Source organism: Ammospiza caudacuta, chromosome 1 (assembly GCF_027887145.1).
Source record: "Ammospiza caudacuta isolate bAmmCau1 chromosome 1, bAmmCau1.pri, whole genome shotgun sequence".
Lineage (NCBI taxonomy): Eukaryota > Metazoa > Chordata > Aves > Passeriformes > Passerellidae > Ammospiza > Ammospiza caudacuta.
In genome coordinates this window covers 131,694,581-131,716,347 of record NC_080593.1, presented here as the reverse complement: position 1 = coordinate 131,716,347, position 21,767 = coordinate 131,694,581, and the positions used below count along the sequence as shown (strand labels likewise).

At 35.4% G+C, this 21,767-nt stretch overlaps 1 protein-coding gene across 1 annotated transcript in view; it reads left to right on the top strand.

The window, feature by feature from the left end:
- VPS13B (vacuolar protein sorting 13 homolog B) overlaps nt 1-21,767 on the top strand; it is a 429,435-nt gene that overhangs the window by 187,870 nt on the left and 219,798 nt on the right. The window contains exons 20-21 of the mRNA XM_058820123.1: nt 5,291-5,400; nt 13,819-13,966. Coding sequence (XP_058676106.1) covers nt 5,291-5,400; nt 13,819-13,966 — 258 coding nt within the window. The remainder of the gene's footprint in view (nt 1-5,290; nt 5,401-13,818; nt 13,967-21,767) is intronic.

The following is a 21,767-nucleotide window of genomic DNA, read 5'->3' as shown; positions in this document are numbered from 1 at the left end:
AGCAGTGGCCTATAACTTTAACATCTGAATTCTATCAGTGGGTTCTGCTGTGGGATTTAATAAATGCAGTTCTCTGCCTCACTTTCTCTATTTTTAAAATAAAAATAATTATGTTGACCCCCCTTTTTTAATGGTTTTCTGCCACAAACCTCAATAGGCATTAGAAGGTCATGATAGCTGTAGAAGTATGTTTGTAGTAAATGTTTCTGAATACAAAAGCTTTTTTAATTAAAAAAACAAAAGAATGGTGTTAAAATCTTGTGGAGTATGTATTCTTGGGTAAAGAATAACTTTTATGAGAGAGCTGTGTTTGATATTACAGACCAAAGTGCCTTAGTTAATGGGAAAGTCTTAATCCACTACTTCTGTCTTAGTGAAATATTCCAGTATTGGATTAAGCAAATAAAAGAATTGGTTTCAAAGTTATTTTAAGCACTTGGTGAATGTAAAACCCTATGCAAGTACAGTAGACTTGGAGTTTTTTCCGAGATAAAATGATAATATTTGCATCTGTAGGCTTTGGAGTCAACCTTGAATAGAGAGACATGCAGACATATACTTCAGTAGTCTGACAAAATTTATTAACTTAATATAATGTAAAAATAATTTTACAGCCACATAAACTTTGATATGGGTTGGAGTATCTGTTTCCCTTGTGTGACTCAGCAGTGGAGGATGAAATGCAGGACAGTGTCTCTTAGATAAGCAGATTATTTTGCAAGATAGTCATATTGGCTTTGCCCTTGATATTCCAAAGTATACCAAAGTTGTATGACTAATTTTTGTGCAGTGTAATTGCAATTTCTAACTCTTCAGCTCTCATTCTTCATTTTGGGATGTTATTGAAAATGGCTGTGGTGCCACAGGATAACTAATTGGTAAAGCCTATTTGGAATGTGGGTAAGCAGAGTAGTGAAGAGGAGTCTTTTTCCCTTAGTTGACTCCCAGGCTAAATTTAAACAGACTTAGATATTTCCATACTTAGGGATTTACAATGCATCTGCTTTGAGTCAGCAGAAAGAATTAGTTACTTACATACTTGTATAAAATAGAACTCTTCACTTGGATGTAATATGCAAATCTGCATTTTTATAGTATGCCTTAGTGAAAATGCCCTTCAAAACAGTAAGAAAAAAAAAGCAAAAATTATATTTCTTCTCTCAGGTATCATTTAAAATAATTAGGTACTAAATGAATGATGCTAATTCAACCTGTTCACATCTAAATATCATTCATGTGTCCTGAGAAATCTAGGAGTCATGAGTGCTCAATGCTAAAATAATTCATGGTGCAGTTTATATAGCAAGATGGTGTAGTATTTTTTAAAGCTAGTTACTAAAATATACATATCTTGTCAGAATTCGGTTTTATTGTAGGTCACTCCATTTGTTCATATTTGTAATCCCTCCCTTACAGAAAATGTACATCAACTCAAACTTCAGTTTCCCATAGCGGTTTTTCAGTTTATTTTATAGGAGGGTTTCTGAAATGTGTTACTGGAAGTTTTTTCTGGAAATAACATTAAAATGTGTTTGGATACTGCATACACACAGAACAGAATTTGGAAAAAATTCTGCCAGGGCAGTGGTGGTTGTGGCAAAAAATAACTTTCAGGTGCATAAATGGCAAGATTCTTGTCTGCTCTTCCTGGTATTTTTTTTCTCCAGATTGTTCAGAATGACTCAGTAATGCAGTTTACTCATTCACAAGATTCTTGCAGTTCCAAAAAGTGTTTTTTGCCAAGGGTTGCCACCTCCCTTCTCCTTCCCAAGGTCCTCCTTCACTTCCACATTATTTTTTCACTGTCCTGCCTCTTTCATTTTTTTCTTGTGTCTCTTTGATATTTGAGACCCTTTCCTGTTCTTATGTGATGACTGAACATTCTTCAGCTCCACAACTCTACTGCTGGACTCTGCCGTATTACACCCATCCTGCCTTTCCCTCTGGCTTTTGTTCTTTGCAGCTGTGTTCCCAGGGTGGGTGTCCTCTCCCACCTCACCAGAAGTGTACCACATTACCTGTTTTCCCCACTTTTTTCCCCTGAGTTTCTATGGGGGAGCCCCAGGCTGGTGACTCCTCTTGTTCCTGCTCCTCCAGCAGCCTATGCTCAGCACTCCAAGTGGGAGGAGGTGGCAGTGAGGCCAGCCCAAGCTGGAGGCCCCAGTTATCTTCTGCAGGGCCCCCTCCCTTGGGAAGAAAGTGCTGTTGTTGCAGCTGTCATCATCCAAGGACACTTTGCAGGAAGCTCATCCACAGGATGAGAGAGCCAAGCATCGCTGTGCTCTGCTGCCTTCCCTTCATCATCCTCCTCTGCCTCACTGCAGCCTCCCTGTCTTCCTTCAGGAGAGAGTGGGAATTTGTGAAGGAAGGAAATTATTTGCCCAAGCTGAGCCTTGCAAATGACACCATGACTCAGGAAATTCTCAAACATTATAGATTACACGGTGTTGAGTCCGATACTTATTTTTCAAATCTGTTGCTAGATAGATGTAATAGATAACTCTGGCCAGAACTGAGATCTGGAAAGGAAACCCTAGTATGCTATGGGACTAAGGTCTGCTTTTTTTGTGAAATGTAAATTTAATTAAAAGGAAAAAAGGGGAGGGGAAGAAAAGAAAGTTCTCCACAATCTTAATGAATTCTGGGGAACTCGAGCATTGCATTTTGATGGAGACAGAATAGCAATTTTTAAATTTGTTTTAGGCATGTGAGGAGTCTGCCGCCAGCTTCAAGCTTGATCCTTGAATTAGTAAAAACTTCCTTAAAAACTTGGGAGTATTCTTATTTCTTGACATGAAAACAGGAGGCAAATCTGAGAAACTTTTTTAATTGATGCTGATTTTGAAGAAAGCTGTTACATGGAAAACAACTTTACATAGGTGATTAAACTGCCCTTAAATATAGTGGCTGAGTAGCAAACACAGCAGTAAATTTCAGTAATTTGGTGTGACAGAGGTGACTTAGTAGGAAGCTGAAGTTACCTGACAGTCAAACTGAAAGGCAAATGATGTAACTGCTTATCTGAGTACTTCTGCTGGGTTTGTTTTGTTTGCTTGTTTTATTTTTTTAATATCCTGGGCACAAGCTATCAAAAGATAACTGGAAGAATGTTTGCTATTTGTGCTGCCTTACTTTTGAATTTATGGGATTGTGCTAATGTTGACTTCATTGAAGGGAAAGGAGAATTTCAAAGCTTGACTTACTTGTATTGAACTTTTAAGTTGTAGCTCTTTTTTTCAGTAATCAAGTGTTAAGTTACTAGAATGATGTGCTGCAGTAACACTGTATTTTTCTTTTCAGGAGTCTCCTAGAAATGTGGGATTTTCTGTTGACTTTGCCTGTAGGCTGCCTTTGTGCTGCACTCATTGGGAGGTCTGTCTCCCACTTTCTGTATCACATGTGGATTAAACCTTTCATTAAGTACTGCTGACAACAGGCTGTGTCTCTTAAAGATGCAGGAGTCTTTTACATTGGCATATAAATATCTTATAAAAGATAATGATTGTAACATATATTTTATCAATCATCTGTTACCTTTTGCTTCCTTTTTGTAGTTTCCTGCACATCAAGGCATATTCAGTGCTCTTGCTTGCATGTTACCCATTTATACTTGACATTGACTTTGCCTTTAACTGCAGATTTATTTCTAAGGTTTATTACTGACATTTAAAACCTTCAGCTCACATGGACTAGTCTGTATATAGGAGTTCCTCACAGTGTGTGTCCCAACTCCAAGCCTGGGCTAGGCAGATGATTTATCTTTGTGTGTTTCCTGACTGCCATTTTCCCATTGTGCGCATCAGGCTTTGCTTGTGTCACCCCAGGTTGGTGGGTCTTCTGCCATTTGGAATTCAGCTGGCTTTAAAATTTTGTTATATACAATAAACTCATAACTTATATTTTTTTCATTAATTTCCCATTTACAGTTTTGCTGATGTGTCTTTTGAGGCACATGCTTTTACTGTTTTTTTTTGGAAAGTACATTGAATTGTGTGTCAAGCTTTCTGAATGTATTTGAATTTATTATTAAATTCAGATTGCTGCATAATTACATTGTATACCACAGAGTAAATGTAGTGTATATTGCTTTAGGAACTACGATTCTTGGTATTATAGAACTACTGTAATTCTGTGGAATTTGGTGATGGGAACTTCCAGTAATCAGGGTTTCTGTTTTAAATTTATTTTGCTACTTTTTTCATTATTTCATGTATTAATTTGTAGTAAAAATGCAAAGCTTATATGAAAAGATAACTGCCTACTACTAGTTGCTACACTTTTTCAGTATAGTTGCTACATTTGTATTCCATTAACCCATTTGCTTCTGATTTGAACAGCTCTGTAATTATGTTCTGCTGCAATAGATACATTCTCTGTACTGTTATGAAAAAAGCCTCACCAGTGTATAATCAGATTTTTAATGCAGGTTTAATGGAGATAGTGCTTCATAATTAGGGTTTTAGTGTGCATGGATTGATGTATATGCTAATATTTCTGGGAACTGATGTAGTTTTTCTCCTGTTTCGAGCCTTAACATTTTCCATGTTAGGTTTTCTTCACAAAAAAACCCTAGAAGTTTACTTTTAAGAAATAAAGTAGCCCTGTCTTGTAATCCTAGGTCCTAGAAAGTGACATTTAAAGAAAACAAGGTATATTGTAAAGTTTAGGAAAATCCTAAGAGCTCACAGTATGGAGGCTGCCAGTGTTGTCAGTTAAAATATTTGCCTTATTTTGCCTAACTCATCCTGTAAAGAATATTCATGACCATGTTTACTTGAAAAATGTTTGTCCTGAGCTTTGGGCAGAGCTAGTGTGAAGTAGGCACGTCTTTATTAAAAGAACTCACTGTCCTAGACCATGGGGTTTTTTAATTGAGGTTGTAGGGAGTCATGCGTTGTATTCTTCCCTGCATTGTATTCTGTCAAGGGTTTTATTGACTCATTTTTTGCAGAGTGTTAATGTTGGCTGAGATTTTGAGGGAAGGTATTGCATGTATTCAGTTGCATAAACAATTTTGTGAAAAGAAGCATTTTTCTTGACAAAAAGTTGTAATAAATCAATATACAAGTTGCCGCATTTCTTTGTATGTGCATATAGTACTGGCAAGTTTCTCACTTTGAATATGTTACTGAAGTTATTCTTTATGTATTATTATTATTTATTATATATGTAGTCCAAGCCAAATAAAAGTCTTCATTAAAGAGGATTTGTTTGCAAGAAAACTGAATACATACAAGGAGATTCTTGAGCAGGTAGTTTAATTTTTTTTTCTTTTTTCTATGGTGTGCAGGTGCTGTTCTCTTGTCCAGTGTACAAGGATTAGCAATTAATGTTGATCCAGTCCTGTATACGTGGCTTATCTACCAACCTCAGAAACGAGTCAGCAGGCACATTCAGCAGGTATGTATTTTAGGAGGAAAAGGGATGGGGAGAGGGGAAGCTTTCACTTCTATATATGCCAAATAGTGCATTCTTCCAAGTATTTGTAGCTTGTGACTGCTTCCTTGTGATTTGTTGCATGTACTGTCGATCTTATTTTGAAATACTTAAAATGTTAAGTTGGCATATTAAAATTTTAATTTCACAACTTCTTCATTTTTAATTAAAAGAACAAAGAAGATATGTTTGTGATCACCTTCTAGGAATATCATTTTGCAATTATTCTTATCTACTGAGATAAGAATAAGCCTTGAGTCTAAATAATGCATCATATTTTAAAATTTGTCATGATTTATCAAATAACTGTAATCACTGGTTATAAAGTCAGCACTCTTAATAAACCCCATTTTAATAGGAGATGAGCCATACAGTTCACAATTTGACAGAAGTGAGTAGCAGATTCTGAATATGATGTCAAAATACATATTTGCATATGATGTGCTTGACAAAGATAGAAGCAGCTGAGGCTGGGGCTCTGCGTGAGGCAGTGCTTCCCTTGACATGTTCTTAACCCTGATTTTCATGCCACATATTCCTGACCTGAAAAGAACACTGGTTTTCCCTTAAACTAAACTTACTTATTACTGTTGTTTGGTAGAATTTCCTAGAACTTAAGTGTGCTATAGCTGATCAAACTGGTGGTTGATGTCACCAGTGATGGTCTGTCTCACTTCTCAGTGGTCAGTTATAAAGTGACAAATGTAAAAATCTCAATATTTGTCTCATAACTGTAGAACACTCTGCACATCAGAGGAGTTTCAGTCTGGGCCCCTGAAGTGGGAGGATAAACATTACTTGTAAGCATTTGTTTCTTGTGTCTAAATTACCTCGTTAGCTAGTAATTGTCAAACATTAATTTGAGTCCCATTAAGCTCAGTCTGCACCAGCATCAGAAAAACTTCATTGTGACAAGTGAAGCTTTATTATTGTTTTAATAAATGTACTCTGTTTTTAAGAGTATTGAGTTATTCTTCATTCCTGCATCACAACTGGAGCAGCACATTTCCTGGTGTATGTCCCTTGCAAAACAAACCATTTATCTACATTTTATTGTTGTGTAGCCTTCCAAAATGTAATCAATCCTGCTTATCCTGCTTATTTTAAGTGTTTGTATTAAAGTCTGTCTTTAACATCAGTGTATTTAATCAGCTGTTAGTAAGTGCTTTCTTTCTCTTTTGATACTGGATGACTAGATGGGTTAAGTGACTACTTTAGGAAGCTTGTTTGTCCCTGGGTTTGATCATCACTGGTAAAATTTTTAGCCAAATTTTGTTGAAGTATTTATTTTATAACCTATGTCATTACCTCATACAGCCTTCTAAATTTTTTCATCATCTATTTCAGATTACAATTACTGTATCACAATCCTAATGTTATTAAAATGTCTTAGCAATTTGAAATTATTTTAAATATGAGTTTATAAACTCAACTGTCAATGTCATACCATTTGCGTTGTTAACATGACCGTGGTAATGAACTGCGTGTAACAGTACAAATTAAATTGTCTTTAATAGTGATGAAGAGACTTTATGTGAAAAGAAACTATACCTGTAAAAAATTATACTTAACCACTGACTTTTTTCTTTATATAATGCTGTAATTATCCTAGAATAAAAATTCTAGTCAAAGTTAGGCCTTGTGCCATATTTTTTGGAAAAATTCAGCTTGTTACCATAATCTAACTAGTATAATCAAACAAAAATGCTCTATATGCTTAATTTTTGAACATTTAAGAGCCATAAGATACAATGCTTTCAAGCAAGAGTTATGGTCAAAGTGTTATTCATTGGTAAAGCTCTTACCTTCCTCTGTTCTAACTGTCAGTCTTACACAATTGCAATGGGAAAAAAAAGACAAGACTTTCTTTAGAAGTTCTTTGTATGATTCAGAGATCCTAAATATTAAGACATTTTAAGTTTTAAAACACTGCTTTTGCTCTATCATTTTGAGTAAGTCAGAGTTGTGAGTTCTATCTGAAAACACAGAGTTAGAAAATTTTTCAGTGCATTTGGCCCTGTATACACATTAAACTCACAATGTTGAGTTTATACTTGAGTTTATCAAGTTTGTACTTGATAAAATAAGTTAAATGAAATTATTTATTTATTTATCTCTTTGTACAGCTGTAGTAATGTAAACTTCTGCTTTCGTACAGGATGGGGCTGAGATTGTCTGGTTCCCCACGGAGATGGGACACCTTTACATATGAACTTCTTAATTTTTGTTTGGCTTTTAACTATTTTTCTGGGATTTTGAGTTTAGGTTTATAGTGCCAATTTGGTAGTACATGTATTTTATGTCTGCTGAAATATTCACTGTGGCTGTTGTAACTGGTTTTAACTGAAAGCACGACAAGTTAGAAATACGGAACATAATAAGCTGCATTTTTACAAAACTCATGACATTTCAATGTCTCTTTGGCCTCAGTGACATTTTATTCAGCTGGAACAGAACAGTGACTGACTGCCATGCTGAGGTGTGGGGGGACTCTTCGTTTATTGCTGTTGGACTACTGCTAGGCAAAGCTCTCTTTGCACCTTGCTGCCCAGCAGCTGAGAATTGTACAGCTGGTGTGGTAACCAAGGCCATGATGTTGGCATTCATTTTTCAGAGTGCTTTAGTCTGTATGGATTGTTTTTGTACAATGAACTGTAAGTGTAGCAACACTCAGTGTGGGAGTAGTTTGTGCACCAATTGCTTATCTGCCTAAACCCCTTGTGTTTCTTTAGTCTGAATGCCCTGTTGAGAAGGTAAATTCTTTATGAATGCTTATGAAAGGTTAATTTGACCAGAATTTAGCAAAGATACTGCTATGGAGTGATTTCTTGTACTCATGCTGTTTATAGCTTGTTAACCATGACTCCCAAATGAAAAGCAAAACAAAGCCAAATTTAGAGGCCTTGTTTTCACCAATTTAATATTTTATTTTGACTTTTGTTGGAAGATTTTTTTTCTGGTGAGTCTTATGGCAGTAAGGCCTTGTTTCTAGTAATTTTTAAGTATTCTTTAGTGTTTTATTATGACTATTTTAAAGACTTTTTCAGCTGTGACTTGTTTTATTTCTTTAAATCAATGCCGTTTTCTTAGTTTTGCTCTCTTTTAAAAGCCCATACTTAGCTTTGCAAGACAAAAAATTGAAGACATTCTTTTCCTTAATAAGAAGCCTTAGCTATACTTTGATATGGGACAGTCAGTATGTGTGATACTTTTTGCAATAAGTTTATAAATCAGTGTCTGTACAGTATGTAAAGCCTTTGGAACTTGTCAATACTTTTCTTACATTATTTTTTCTGTGAGCTAAAATGAGTAATTTTAGGGAAAGACTGAATTATCAAAAATATGTACTCATAGATGCCTAGTGTAGATCTGTATTGTTCATATTTCTGTCCATTTTTTTGGCTGCTCCATACATGTGCAGGTGTTACTACCTAATTTAAGGAGCATTTCAGTAACAGAGTAGATCTAAACTCAGGAGGTCAGGGTGAACGTTCTTAGTCATATATCAAAACAATCAAGAGAAATACATTGTACTTCTTCCAGATTCATCATGCTGTAAAACACTGGAATGTCATTTCAGAATCCAGATTTCTCCTTTTCTTGAACATCTGCTCCATGGAACACTGTGTATCCCAGTTCAAACCCAAGAATTTTTGCTCAGCTGTGTAGGTAGATTTAAAAAATCAGTCATTAACAATTCAATTTAATCAAGTGATTTTTCTTTCAACTCTGCTTTTTCTCTGCTCGTTTTCTCTTTACTGTTACCTTAGGAAATTTACTGTGTTATGAAATCCTTTCACTGCTTTATGGAAAGGTCATCATGAAGTCAGGGTAATACCAATCTTGATGTTGTACTTCAGGTGGTACTTTGTTGAGAAGTCTGCATCAGAGATCTCCCTAGAATTTTTGACTAAGTTGAAATAATTTTATTGTTATGACTTGATCACTAATCTCTTGTAGAACAAATAGATCCTTAAAATTGTTCCGTCTTAGAATGACTTTTGGAATATTGCACATCCTTGATGCTTTAAGAGCCAGATGTGTGATAATGAGCAGCAATGAATGAAGGACAGAAGGTAAGAGGAGGTTTCAGTACCCAAATTTAGGATTATTCCATGTTGCAGCAAAGCTGGCTGTTGAGAGCAAAGCTGTGTTGCCTTGTTTACCTTGAAAAAATAGCTGGAAATGCTTTGGTAAAACAAGCATATTCCTATAGTAAACATAATTCCCTTCTTGGTGTGCAGAGATTTCTCAAATCATGACAGATTTTGATTTCTGATATTGCTTGCAGGTCAGAAGCACTTTGTGTTTATCCCTATCAGGATCTGTCACCTCTTGCCACATGAAGGCATTTAAGTTTATGAAGGATACGGAAATGAAATTGCTTCTTGCTTAAGGAACTAAAGCTACGTGGAACTGAAAGCTTGTAACTTCTGCTTTCAGAGGCCCCTTGAAACTGCTGATGAAATGCTCTCATTGGTGAAAATGAGGGGTTTCTTGGCTGACATCAATCCACCACATAAGTTTGGAAACATTACAGCTAATCAGTTATCAGTCTTTTATTTCAGCAGAACACTTTTCCAATACCTGAAGTGCCAACCTGAAGCAATCATAGAATTTCATCTCAATTAGCAAGTCCACCTGCCAGGAAAGAAGGTGGTTTTGTGCACCCCAGGGGTGAAGCAAGTCTTCTTTATTTAGCAGTTAATTTTAATTAGTGCATTTTCATTGATTCATTTAATTGGGAACTAGGCCTAATGCCTTGCTTTATTTGAGTCCTCTGAAACAATTTAGGTGTAGTAGTAATCTTAGAAATCAAAACAATTAAATGTAACTCAGTAGTCAAACAGTGATTGCCTTTTCATGTCATTAGAATTTGTTACAAGATAGGCAGGGTGGATCCTTCTTGCTGTCACAGCTCATTCTGGTACAGTTTGGACAGTCTTGTAAGCAAATGTAAATATTCTTCTCTGTGCTAGATAGTGATTGCATGACAGTGATCTCAGATGTTCAATAAACACCATGTGTTGAACAGAGCTGCCATCCATCCCCACTCCAAAGACTCTGTTGACTTTTCTTGCTGCTTGCTGGCTGCAAGCTACTGCAGGTGTGACCATGGGTCTGTGTGCATGCAGCATGCACCGCGTGGGAAAGCTGGCTTCTGTACCATCTCAAGGACAGCCATTCATGTCTGGGCACAAGCTTTTGAATTTGACAGTTCACAAGCCAGTGATAATATTTGGGTTCCTATCTTGGAACATTCTTTTGCCTTTGGTTTGTTTTCAGGAAGGTGACTGTATAGGCATCCCTTGAATGAAAGTTATTCATCTGTTCAGGTGTTCACATTTTCTGTAAAACTCATTTCTCATGCTCCCAGATCTGCCTACAGTCTCTTCAGCCTCACATTTGTGGGAAATTGTAATTCAGAAATAAAATATTTAATTACAAAAAAATCCCAAGGAAAATTAAATATTAATTCACCTAAGGCAAATTAGTCCTCTTTATAGATATTTTAGGTTTAGTTAGTTGGCATGTCTCCATGTAAATCAGGAAATACTTGGCCCGTTGTATTTTTGGCAAGCTGTTTTTAGCTATTATTTTTCCGAGCCTTTCTCTGATTTTAGATCTTTATCATTTCCAAAGTCATGTTGACCACATAGTTTGAAGTAAAAAAAAATAATTAAAAATTGGTATCTGTTGATCTATTTGCATGTTTAAATGGCATATATATGTGTGTGTTTTTTGTACACATACTTTACATGGTATATAATGTGTTAGATTATTGGTACCAATAAAGATTAAATTTAGAAAATGATTGCTTATCTATAGTTTTTTAGCTACTGCTTAAAAACTGAATTACATTTGAAAAATAGTAACCTTTCTTCTTTTGAAATATGTGAATTGTTATTATTCTAGTATTCTGTATATAATTGCCACAAAACATTATTGATAAAACTGTCAGTATTCTAGAACAAAATCTGATTTTGACTTTGTGTTAACAAAACAGTCTCATATAAAAGCTGCTGTAGTTCCAGAACTTTGTTACACATTCTGCATCTTCTGTAACATTACCAATTAGTATTCATAAAGCTCAATCCCAAGTAGGTGTATTTAAGCTTTAGTACATCCTACTTTGTAGCTGGCTTTTTGGATTCTTGTGATGAAATGCTTATGGTAACTCTAGCCTGCAGTGTCTCCTTTCCCATCAGATTCACCTTTTCTGACAGCTGTGGGGCTCTTGTCATCTGCTATTTCCCAAGCCATAATTTCCTCATCAGTTTGTGGCTAAACCCCAAATCTTGATGATCCTTTTCCATCTAGTTCAATGCTGATCTTTCATCTTCTGGATTCTTTTAACCAGAAATCTCATGCCAAAAACCTGACAAGATTGTACTGGGTGTCATCAATGCAACATCAGGCTTGATTTCAGTGAGCAAAGATAAAACAGCTGTTTCATTGTCCAGATCAGCACTCAATATTTGGTCATAATTTTTTCCAGCTTTATCTGGCTGTGATAGCCTTGATGTTTTTCACTCTTTGACTAGTAGTGTAACTTATTATATTTTGCTGATCCATTTCTTCAGTGGTTCAGAAATAGATACAGCTTCTTCAGGCAGTATTTCCATCCTGTTGTCTTTTGTACTGTCCTGTGTTGTCTGCATTCATTCTTCAAAAATTCTTGCTTCACTTTGGCAAGTCAATGTTCTTGTGGTGTTACACACAGAATTGCCAAATTGTGGCTCAGCAGTTGCTGTCATGAGAAAGCTGCAGCTGGCTATGCCTTATGAGAGTTGTATCAGATAAACTGTGAGATTTTGAGAATAAGTAATGTAAAATGTCTGATGAAAGTTTGCAAAACTTCAGATCCCCTCTCTGTATGAAAGTGGGAAGTATTTTTGTGGTGTAAAAGTTGTCTTTTCAAAGCTGATGGGGATTTTTGTTGTCGTTTTAACTAGAGGGTATGCCAAGGTGGCATGTTACTGTACTCCAGAAAAACTTTTTAGTGCTTTTGGAGACAAAGCTAATGACGTTCAGAGGGAAGAGGAGAGATTAGAGTTCTGTTTGTCATTGAAATTAGTATTTTTCTATTGACTTTGCATACCACTGTATATATAAATGGATTGTTTTCACTGGAGTAGGATTAAATAGTTGATTGTCTTACTTTAATTTACTTTTATAGTGGAAAATGGTGAAGGCGTTAGGAAGCCATTCTCCTTCAATTAAATGATTTTTCTGTTTGTTTTGGGGTTTTGTATGTGTGCACATATTGCACACTGCTCGATTCAGTGATCTGTTTTCTATTGGAGAAAATTTACAAGCACATTGCCCGCCTCACACGAATTTGTTTCCCACAGAGATTCCTAATGCAATGTGTGAGGTTTCTCATTACACAGCTATATGGATTACATTTTCACTCCAATTTGAACAAAATTGAATTACACAAAAATTAAGATGCGTGTAATCCTAATGTCTGATCTTTAGAAAAGAACTTTGTCATCTTTAAATGATAACCGTCTGCAAAATCAGTGGTAGAACTATTCTGCTTTTGTCAACTGGGATGCATCTGCATTTTACATAGCAGCTGATGTTACAGCAAAATGTTAGGGGCCAACTGTATAGCAACATTGTGGATCAAATTGTTTTTAATAATTTTGTCTTTTCTTGCCTGCATTACTAAAAAAGTAACAACAAAGCCAATAGACCATTCATTTGTTCCAGAATCCATGTAGATTAATACACATCGCTCTTGTCTAATCTTAAAATAAGGATGCAGTCCTTCAAACTTAATTTCAGTGCCTACAGTTTTGTAGTTTTGTATATGTCTGCAGTTTCACATTTTGAGCAGGTTCTTATTTATTGGTATGCTTAAAAATCACAACAGTTCACAATCAGTAGCAGTTAAATCTTGTATTTAAAATGTTAGGAAGAAGCACAATAATGGATAAATATAAATACATCCTATATTTTGGAATTTAAAGAAGGTTAATAAGTGTCTTTGGATCTTCATATCTGTATAAAATTTTTCAGTTTCCATTAAACATTTAGATAATTATTTTACTTTGTTCATCAGCCAGGTTTATTCCTATTGTTTTTGGTTGGCTAACAACCATGGTACTCTAAAGTTAGTTTTATTTCCCTTTTTTGTTTTCATAGAGCTTTTCCTCAGACTAACAGGACTGAAATAAAGAATTACAAGTGCAAATCTGAATCTGGCATTTAATTTCCATTTGTTTTCAAAATATTTGTGCTCCAATCAGCGTGTCAAGTTGTCTTCTATACATTTCCAAATATTATTTTAAAACATGTTTCTCATGACAATGCCATAATTCTATGTTAATGTGTTTTGCCTTTTAGTGGTTCACAAGGTACTTCTTTTTCTAGCAGTCTGTAGGAGCTGTTCCACTTGGTGTGTCAGTAACTCGAAAGAAAGAGGATGAAGCATCAGTTGGAAGTGCACCTTTGGCAAGGCAGCAGTCAAATCAAGCCTCTGAGTATGCCAGCAGTCCTGTCAAAACAAAAACTGTAACAGGTATATATATCACTTATTGAAACTATCCATTTTGTATTTGCAACTTCCCTTGCTAGTGTGGCACCACAACAGACCAGCATCAGCTGTGCAAGTACTATGAAACAACTTTTCAGCTTTAGAAAAATTAAAACTTCTGAAATTGAAAATAATCAAATGGGGTTTTTTAAATTTTTATTATCATGTTTATTTTTATTCTCATTTTTGTTTAGTGCTGTCTTTGGGGCCCTGATAGTCTAATATAACATATTTTGTAAAATGAGATAAAGAAGATCTGCCTTCAGTAGAATATCTGCTGTTCACCTTGATATTTAGTCCATAATTTTGTCAGATTTCAGACTGTGATTAATCTCTGATTTCAATCAGTCTATTTACTTTGCCTAAAGTCTGACATCTGTGAAAGTCAAGATTTGTGCATAAACAGTTAAAATTTACTGTTTTCAAAATCACTCCCCATAGAAAGTGCATTTTTTGGCATTTCTGCCTATGGAGTTCAAGAAATTCTTTATTTTAGGAGTATTTTCTGTCCACTTAAGAGTCTAAAGTGAAACTTCATTACCACTGATCAAGATAATATGGTTTTCTTGGAATTTGTTGTGTATTTATTCATATTGTACTGTCTGCAAGAAGTAAAGTAGGTGATCATCCAAAAAAATTACTGTCCAGCTGAGACTTGTACTGATCATTCTGAAATACTCTGAACAAATTCTCTTTTCCTTTGCATTGATGTTTATTTCCAGATTATTATGAAGTACTTAAAGATCTTATCTGCTGAAACTAAGATTACAGTCTTGTTCATTAATGGTAGTTAAATGCTATTTTGTGATTAAGAGGGGCTAACCCAGAAAATCTGTTTGCTGAATAGTAGTGATGTTATCATACTAAGAGTAGTGATGTTGTCATGTTATCACTGGTAGTAAGACAGCAGATTAATTTCGAGGCCTTCCATTTAATTCATAAATATCCTTCATTTTTACCATTTATCCATTTATTTTTACAATTCATTTATGAATTTCCTTTATTTTTGCCTGTGATGAAATGGCTGTACCAAGTATTTTCTTCTTTTAACTGTATGTGTCATCTTTTCTGCTTTATCAGCATCATAAATGGTATGATTTGTTTCTTCTTGATATTAGTTCTACCTGTGCCTGCAAAGCACAAAGGTCTATTTCACTAGAAAAACTTTCATTATTTTGAATATTCAAATCCAGCTATTTGCATGAATAGATTCTAGATTACTTTTTCTTAATTTATTTAGCCAGTTTATAAAAAGTAGGCACGTAGTTCACAGAAATAGCTTTGTATTTGGATTTTGAAAACTGGTGTCCCAGTCTGGTACCTGCTCAGCACAGTAGCCCTTTTAGTTCTTTAGTTAGTCTGCATTTTGAGTATTATCTTTTCTGATCACACCAGAATATTCTACTAAATGAAAACATTATTGTTCAAAATCCAGAAATGCCATGGATGCCAGTTTTGCTTTTGTGGGGGAGGAGGTTGTGTGTGTGAGAAATAATGAAATTATAAAGTATAAAAAAAGTCATAAAAGCAAAAGTGGGGTTTCTGTGCATCTCAGCTTCTTCCAGCTTTTTAGTTCGAAGTCAATACCAAGATGTGTTTTCAGTTACACATTGCTGCAAAAAATGGATAGTTCACTTGTAGATTTCATTTGTTATCTGCCACTTACTTTAGTCATTCAGTTTATCCAATAAGTTTAGCCTAGATGCTGAGGATTTTTTGAAATCAAGTAGATATTTGGCTTCTCTGTAAACATTTTGCAGCATGGAGTTCAATACTGTGAAATGAGAGGTGATGGTGCTAATTCTCTCAAGAGATAACTCTGACTAAGAATTTTCTTTTTTTGAATTAAAGGCTCTCTTCTAAGGAAGAGACTATTGAACTTGGTTTCATTTATTTTCAACTGCTAAAAGTTTGTTAAAAAATACTAGTATTTTTTTCAAGTGAAGCTACAATACATATCAGATGGTCTACTGGGTTTATTTTTAAGAGGCAGTGTGCCTGACACCACTGGGTTGAAGGACAGCCTGTTGTCATGGTTTAGCCCCAGCCAGCAAAGCAGCCACTCACTCACTTCCCCAGTAAAAGGACAGTGGAGAGACTTGGAAGGGTAAAAACTGGAAAACTCATGGGTTGAGATAAAGAGAATTTAGTAAGAAAGCCAAAAGTCATGCACACAGGCAAAGCAAAACAAGGAATTACTTCAGTGTTTCCCGTGGGCAGGGAGGTGTTCAGCCATCTCCAGGAGAGCAGGGCCCCATCAGGTGTAACAGTTACCTGGGAAGGGGAACTCCATCACTCCACACATCTCCTCTTCCTGCTTCTCCCAACTTTACTTACTGAGCATGATGCCACATGGTCTGGAATATCCTTTTGGACAGTTTGGATCACCTGTCCTGGCTCTGTCTCCTCCCAACCTCCCATGCACCCCCAACTTCCCAGAGTGGCAGTAGGAGAAGGAGAAAAGGCCTGGGCTCAGCAACAGCAAAACTATCTCTATGTTATCAACCCTGTTTGTGTTCAGCACAAATTCAAAACACAGCCCTGTACTATCCACTGTGAAGAAAATTAACTCTACCCCTGCCTGAACCAGCACACTTGTGTTTTAAAATGTTTATGTATTTGTTACACTCTGGAGAAAAAATGGTGGGTATAATATAGTTGAAATATTTGATATTTATATGCAAAAAGTGTGAGTAAAAATATAAAATTAATGTCAAAGAGCAAATGCCTTCTATAGTAACAAAATTAATTGAAGAGATGCTCTCTGCTTCCATGGGCCACACAGATTTCCCTTATTTAAAAAGTCATGTCGTGCTGCAGTGCCATGCAATTTCAGTCTCCTGAAATTTCATGTGATGTTGGAGTCTTTTCCTTTAGAGTTTTCTCATGCCAGATTTGTCAAAATTGGCTTTGTAGTGGAAAATTCAGGGGACAGTAGAAGTTAACACATATTTTGTGTCACCAAAATAAAAGGTCTCTGATTGCAAAGCCCCCAGTTACAGAGGTTAGAAAAGGTTGGATGGATGCAAATTTGAAAGGTGAAATCTCATTCTCAGAGAAGTTTCAGTGGATTCTTTCTTTGAAAATTTGTTTCTTTACAGCAGTTTATTGTGTTGGAAGATGATGAATGAGTGACCATAGTTCATTAAACTAAATATGGAGTGCCTGTGATGATGATTCTTTCTAATTTTTCTAGGTCCCTCGCTTCCACCATATTTTACTTTATTTCCTCTCTTTTACTTTCACCTGCTTTCTGTCTGAGGTTTCTTTCATTATTTCTGTCACCTTTTTATAGCAGGAATGCCACACTGATTATTGATCTAGGACATCCAATGTTATCAATTCTACAAAAACATTTCAGGTAAAGAGGGAGTGAGCCTCCTATACCTCATATTTATTAATCATCAAGGCTATAGCTAGGCATGTTCTAAGTTTTGAGAAAACTGAGACCTTATATTGATAATATGCACATATGCATGGTCTTTGCACATTGAAAGAGATTCTGTCTTAAAATCATGCTGTTCAGGGGGTGATTTTGAATTAATTCTTTTCAAATCTAGCATGATCTCAGCAGTCACTCCCTTGAGAACCGTTAGGAACCAACCCTATGTAGTAAATCAATGCAGTTTGTAATCACAGCTGTAAAATTATTTCAAACATTGAGATCAGTTTATTAGTTAATGGCTACTGACACCTTGCCAAAAATGAAGCATGGGAAAAGAGCAAAACTGTTATCTATATGGTATCTGTCTCTGAAAATCCAGGATTTCTGTTCTGAAGTCCAAAATTGTAGGTATTTATAAATCTCCTTAACCACAGAGGCTTTACAACCAGAGTAAGATAATGGACTGTGTGATTTAAATCTGATATGATGTGGCTGTGAACAAGGAAGGGGATAAAGACTATTGAAAAAAAGGTTATGTCTGTTTTTCTGTCCACCCACTTCTCCCATTCTCAGCAATTCAACAGTTCCATGTTTGTTCAGTGATTCACAGACCTGTAGCAGTGCACAGAGGCAGAGTTCTCATGTGTGGATAGAGGCAAAATGCTGAATTTGTGTGTAATTCTTTAATATATGTAACATACTTCTGCAGGAAGATAGTATGGACTGCAGTAGATGACTAGGACAATCTTTGAAAGCTGTCTTGGGCATGCTATTGAATAATGATTTAAGCCCAAATGTCTGTTTTCACATTCAAGATGTGTGCTTGTTCATTACTAAAATAATCTGTAATTTTCTTTCATATTTATAAATTTTTTATAATTATTTTCACTGTGTTTGGAAAATACAGCATTTTCCATGATCAAAGATGAAATTGGGTGTGGGGGTTTTGTGCTTTAGATTTTTTACTGCCTTCTGGTAAGGTCTTTTTTTTTTAGCCATGGCAGTGAAATATAATTTCACTAGATCTGACACTGTCTGACATTTATCAGTTTGGAAGTAACCCTGACCTCACAGACACAAATTTAACACTGTCTTATGAGGTGTAATCCAGTGACTATGGCATCTAATTTTTCAGTAACACTGGGAAAGTAGCTTCATACATGCTCTTAGTATGAAGAGGGACTGTAATGGAAGAAGCTACTTTAGAGGGACTGAAAAGGTTATTAATTTTTTGTCACTCAGAATCCTGAAAGTTGTCTTTTCTTATAGTCAGAGAATAGGTAGGTAAATTGAATGGAATTAAATGTATCTTCTAAGAAGACATGAACTTTCTTGTTGGAGTAAGCTCCATAACCTGTTAGGAAAGCAGCTGATAACTGAATGCCTTGTCCCATGACTGAACATACACTTGTAAAAAAAGTTTTACTGATCCCTATTAAGCAGCAGTGAGTTATTTGCTCATGGTACAGGTGGTCACTGCATTTCAACCCTGTCATGAGTGTACATCAGGCCTGCAAAAGCAGGCAGATGTTTTTCATTGCTGTGTCTAGCACCAGCTTTTCACCTGTCTGGTGGACAGATTGAAAGAGTATTTGCAAAAGAGAATTAAGCAGTGGTGGGTTTGGGGCAACATTTTTCATAGACCAGGTCTGTACTTCACATGGCAAACTGATCTTTTAGTTTCACTACAAATTCAGTATCAGTTCCAAGTTCAAAGCTGAAAAGAGAATCCAGCCTTGTTTCATTCTGCAGGAAGTGTAGGTGTGTTGTGTAGTAGTATGTGCATATGGAGAGAAATAAAGGACATAAAAGCATTGCATTTTGGAAAAGTCTCTTGTGTTTTGAAACACTGGTATTTTGATCTTTGGAATTATGTTCTTGAAGAGAAATAATTAGTTGTAAGCTTTATAAATGCTGTTACACCTAGTTTACTATTTTTATTTCAAGTAGATGGAGGATGGTGTAATAAATAGAAAATTGAGAACTCTTGTCTGAGATAGACTTTATGTTTTCTGTTCTGTACAAATCACCTGAATTCTAATAAGGACAGAGCTCCTTTTACCAATTCATTCCTGGTTTACCCTGCTTACTTATTTTCCCAGAACTTGTAGAAACGTAGTACCTTTGAAACAGTTACCCTTTTGAATTTGAGCAGCAAGTGCCTACAAAGTTACAAGATAAGCAAATGAATTGAACGCACATGCAGGGAATATAGGCTTGCATAAGCCTTCTTTCCATAGGAAACCAGGCAAAGAAAGATTCCCATCTTTTCTTTCAATCACTTCTTAACATTTGATAGTGTAGATATAATAAAACTTGCATTGCTTGTTAGATATTTACTATAACTGGAATTTCTTGGGGTTTATGGGAAGTGTTAGTAATTGAATTTTGAAAGCTTTACAGAAGGCATTCTTAAAATTCTTTCAAAGTATACACGAGATATTTCTGAACCGCTCTTAAGTACTTCTACACAAAACTGAAGAAAGGACAAGGCTTTAAATTTAAACACATCTCTTTTTATTTGGACCAGGTGATGCCAGATAAAGTGATATTTTTATTTGAAGTTTTATTTTAAATCAATAAAGTTTCTACCAAAAAGTTTCAGTGTAGCAGAATAGGAGCTGCACGTAGCAAAACTGGATGCAGTTACTGATTTTTGTTTTTCTTAAAGTCTGACTAGAATGCATTGTTAGATTCCTGCTAAAATTAGTTGTTGGAATGCAAAAACCTGGCAAATCTGAGAGAGGTCTGGCTGGTGAGAAATCAATGGATTATCTGAAGTATTTGATTTAGTAAGTCACTATTTCTGCTCAATGAACTGAATGATTATCGTTTATTCATGCCTGCTATGAAATGTATGCCTGATGATTAATTTGGGAAGATGAATGAAATTAAATAGATGCTAAATAAATTAAGTGAAATACTTGAGGGAATAAAAAATCAGGAATTTAAATCTGATGCACATTTACCTAGGGTGCCTGAAAATACTTAGATTTTTATAAATGTGCTTTAATTCTTGGATTATTTAAAAGGAAGGTGTCCAGGAACAAGTGATTTATAGAAAGTTTTAAATGTCTGGACAGTCAAATGTCTATCAAAAAGAATTTTTCTGAGTTTTGTCAGCTAGTGAAATGTTTAACATTTTTGTTATGGTGGCATGATTTCTTCAGTTCACTGTGTGAATTTCAGAAACATTAGTAACTCAAAGCCAATGTAGAATATCAAACATTCTTTCTGTAGGAAGAAATTCAGTGTTGAGAGTGAACAAATGTTTTGTTATTTATTTTCAGGTTATATTTAAAGAACTAAGGAACTTTATGTGTATTTTTAAAAAGGCAGAGTACTAGGCAGAATTCCACATTTATCAGAACTTACTGCAGATCCAAAAGCTGAAATTCTTACTTCATGGTATAAATTGTATTTGGAATGGAAAGTGATACTAAGATAAATTCAGGCATGGACTGTAGATATGAACATACAAACATCACATTTTTGTAATTACTAATCTGGTAGCTCCGTTTGGCCTCTGAATGGCTGGTTTTGATTTGTACAAAAGTTTGAGTCCTTTTTTATTTTTGTTCCCAGAACTAAATAGGTATTTTTTGCCAGAAGTAGTGCAGCAATCATTAGGAATTTGGTGGGAGAAAATGCTGACCATAGGCATTCCCGAGCCAACATACACTTTCACACAGAAAGATCCTTTCTTGTTGCACAACATTAATATCACATTTGTCTTTGTTTATTGACATATGTTAAAAGCCTCTGTGTTTTAACACTTAGTCTGCTGTTAAGTCATTGGGTGAGCACACAAATTTAGTCACTACACCTCTCTGCTGCCATTTTCCTGAAAATAAGGGACTTACTCTCATGAGTTGTCAGGGACTGTGTTGCTCAGTTATTATCTTGATAAAAGTAATGTATTATCTGCACTGCTAATAAAGTGGAATGCAAAAATGCTCAAAGGCTAGCAAAGAAATTATTTATGCAAAGACTATTCAGTATGCTGGCAAATATATTGCATATTTTAATAAGCTTAAAAGGACTTCCTGCTGTCATTTAAGTACCGCTTTCGTTCTGAAACATTTTGACGGAGAGTGTAAATTTCAAAAAGTAATTAACATAGTCTATTCTTAGAAAATGAACAATTCAAGTATCATTCATCCAGGAAAGGGAGTGTAGGGAATAACTTGTCTTACGACACCTCACAAATAAAACGTGAATATTAGTGAAAGACTTTTGAAGGGCACTGGTGGTTCAGAAAACATTGATAAATGCAGGTTTGAGCTTCTCTGCATGGTTTCAGTGAGCTGCTGCTTTGATTAACTTTGAAATTCAATGGTGGGGAAAATGGTACATTAAGATAGAAAATATTTTTAAAAGAATTCCTTTGTGTTTTTGCAG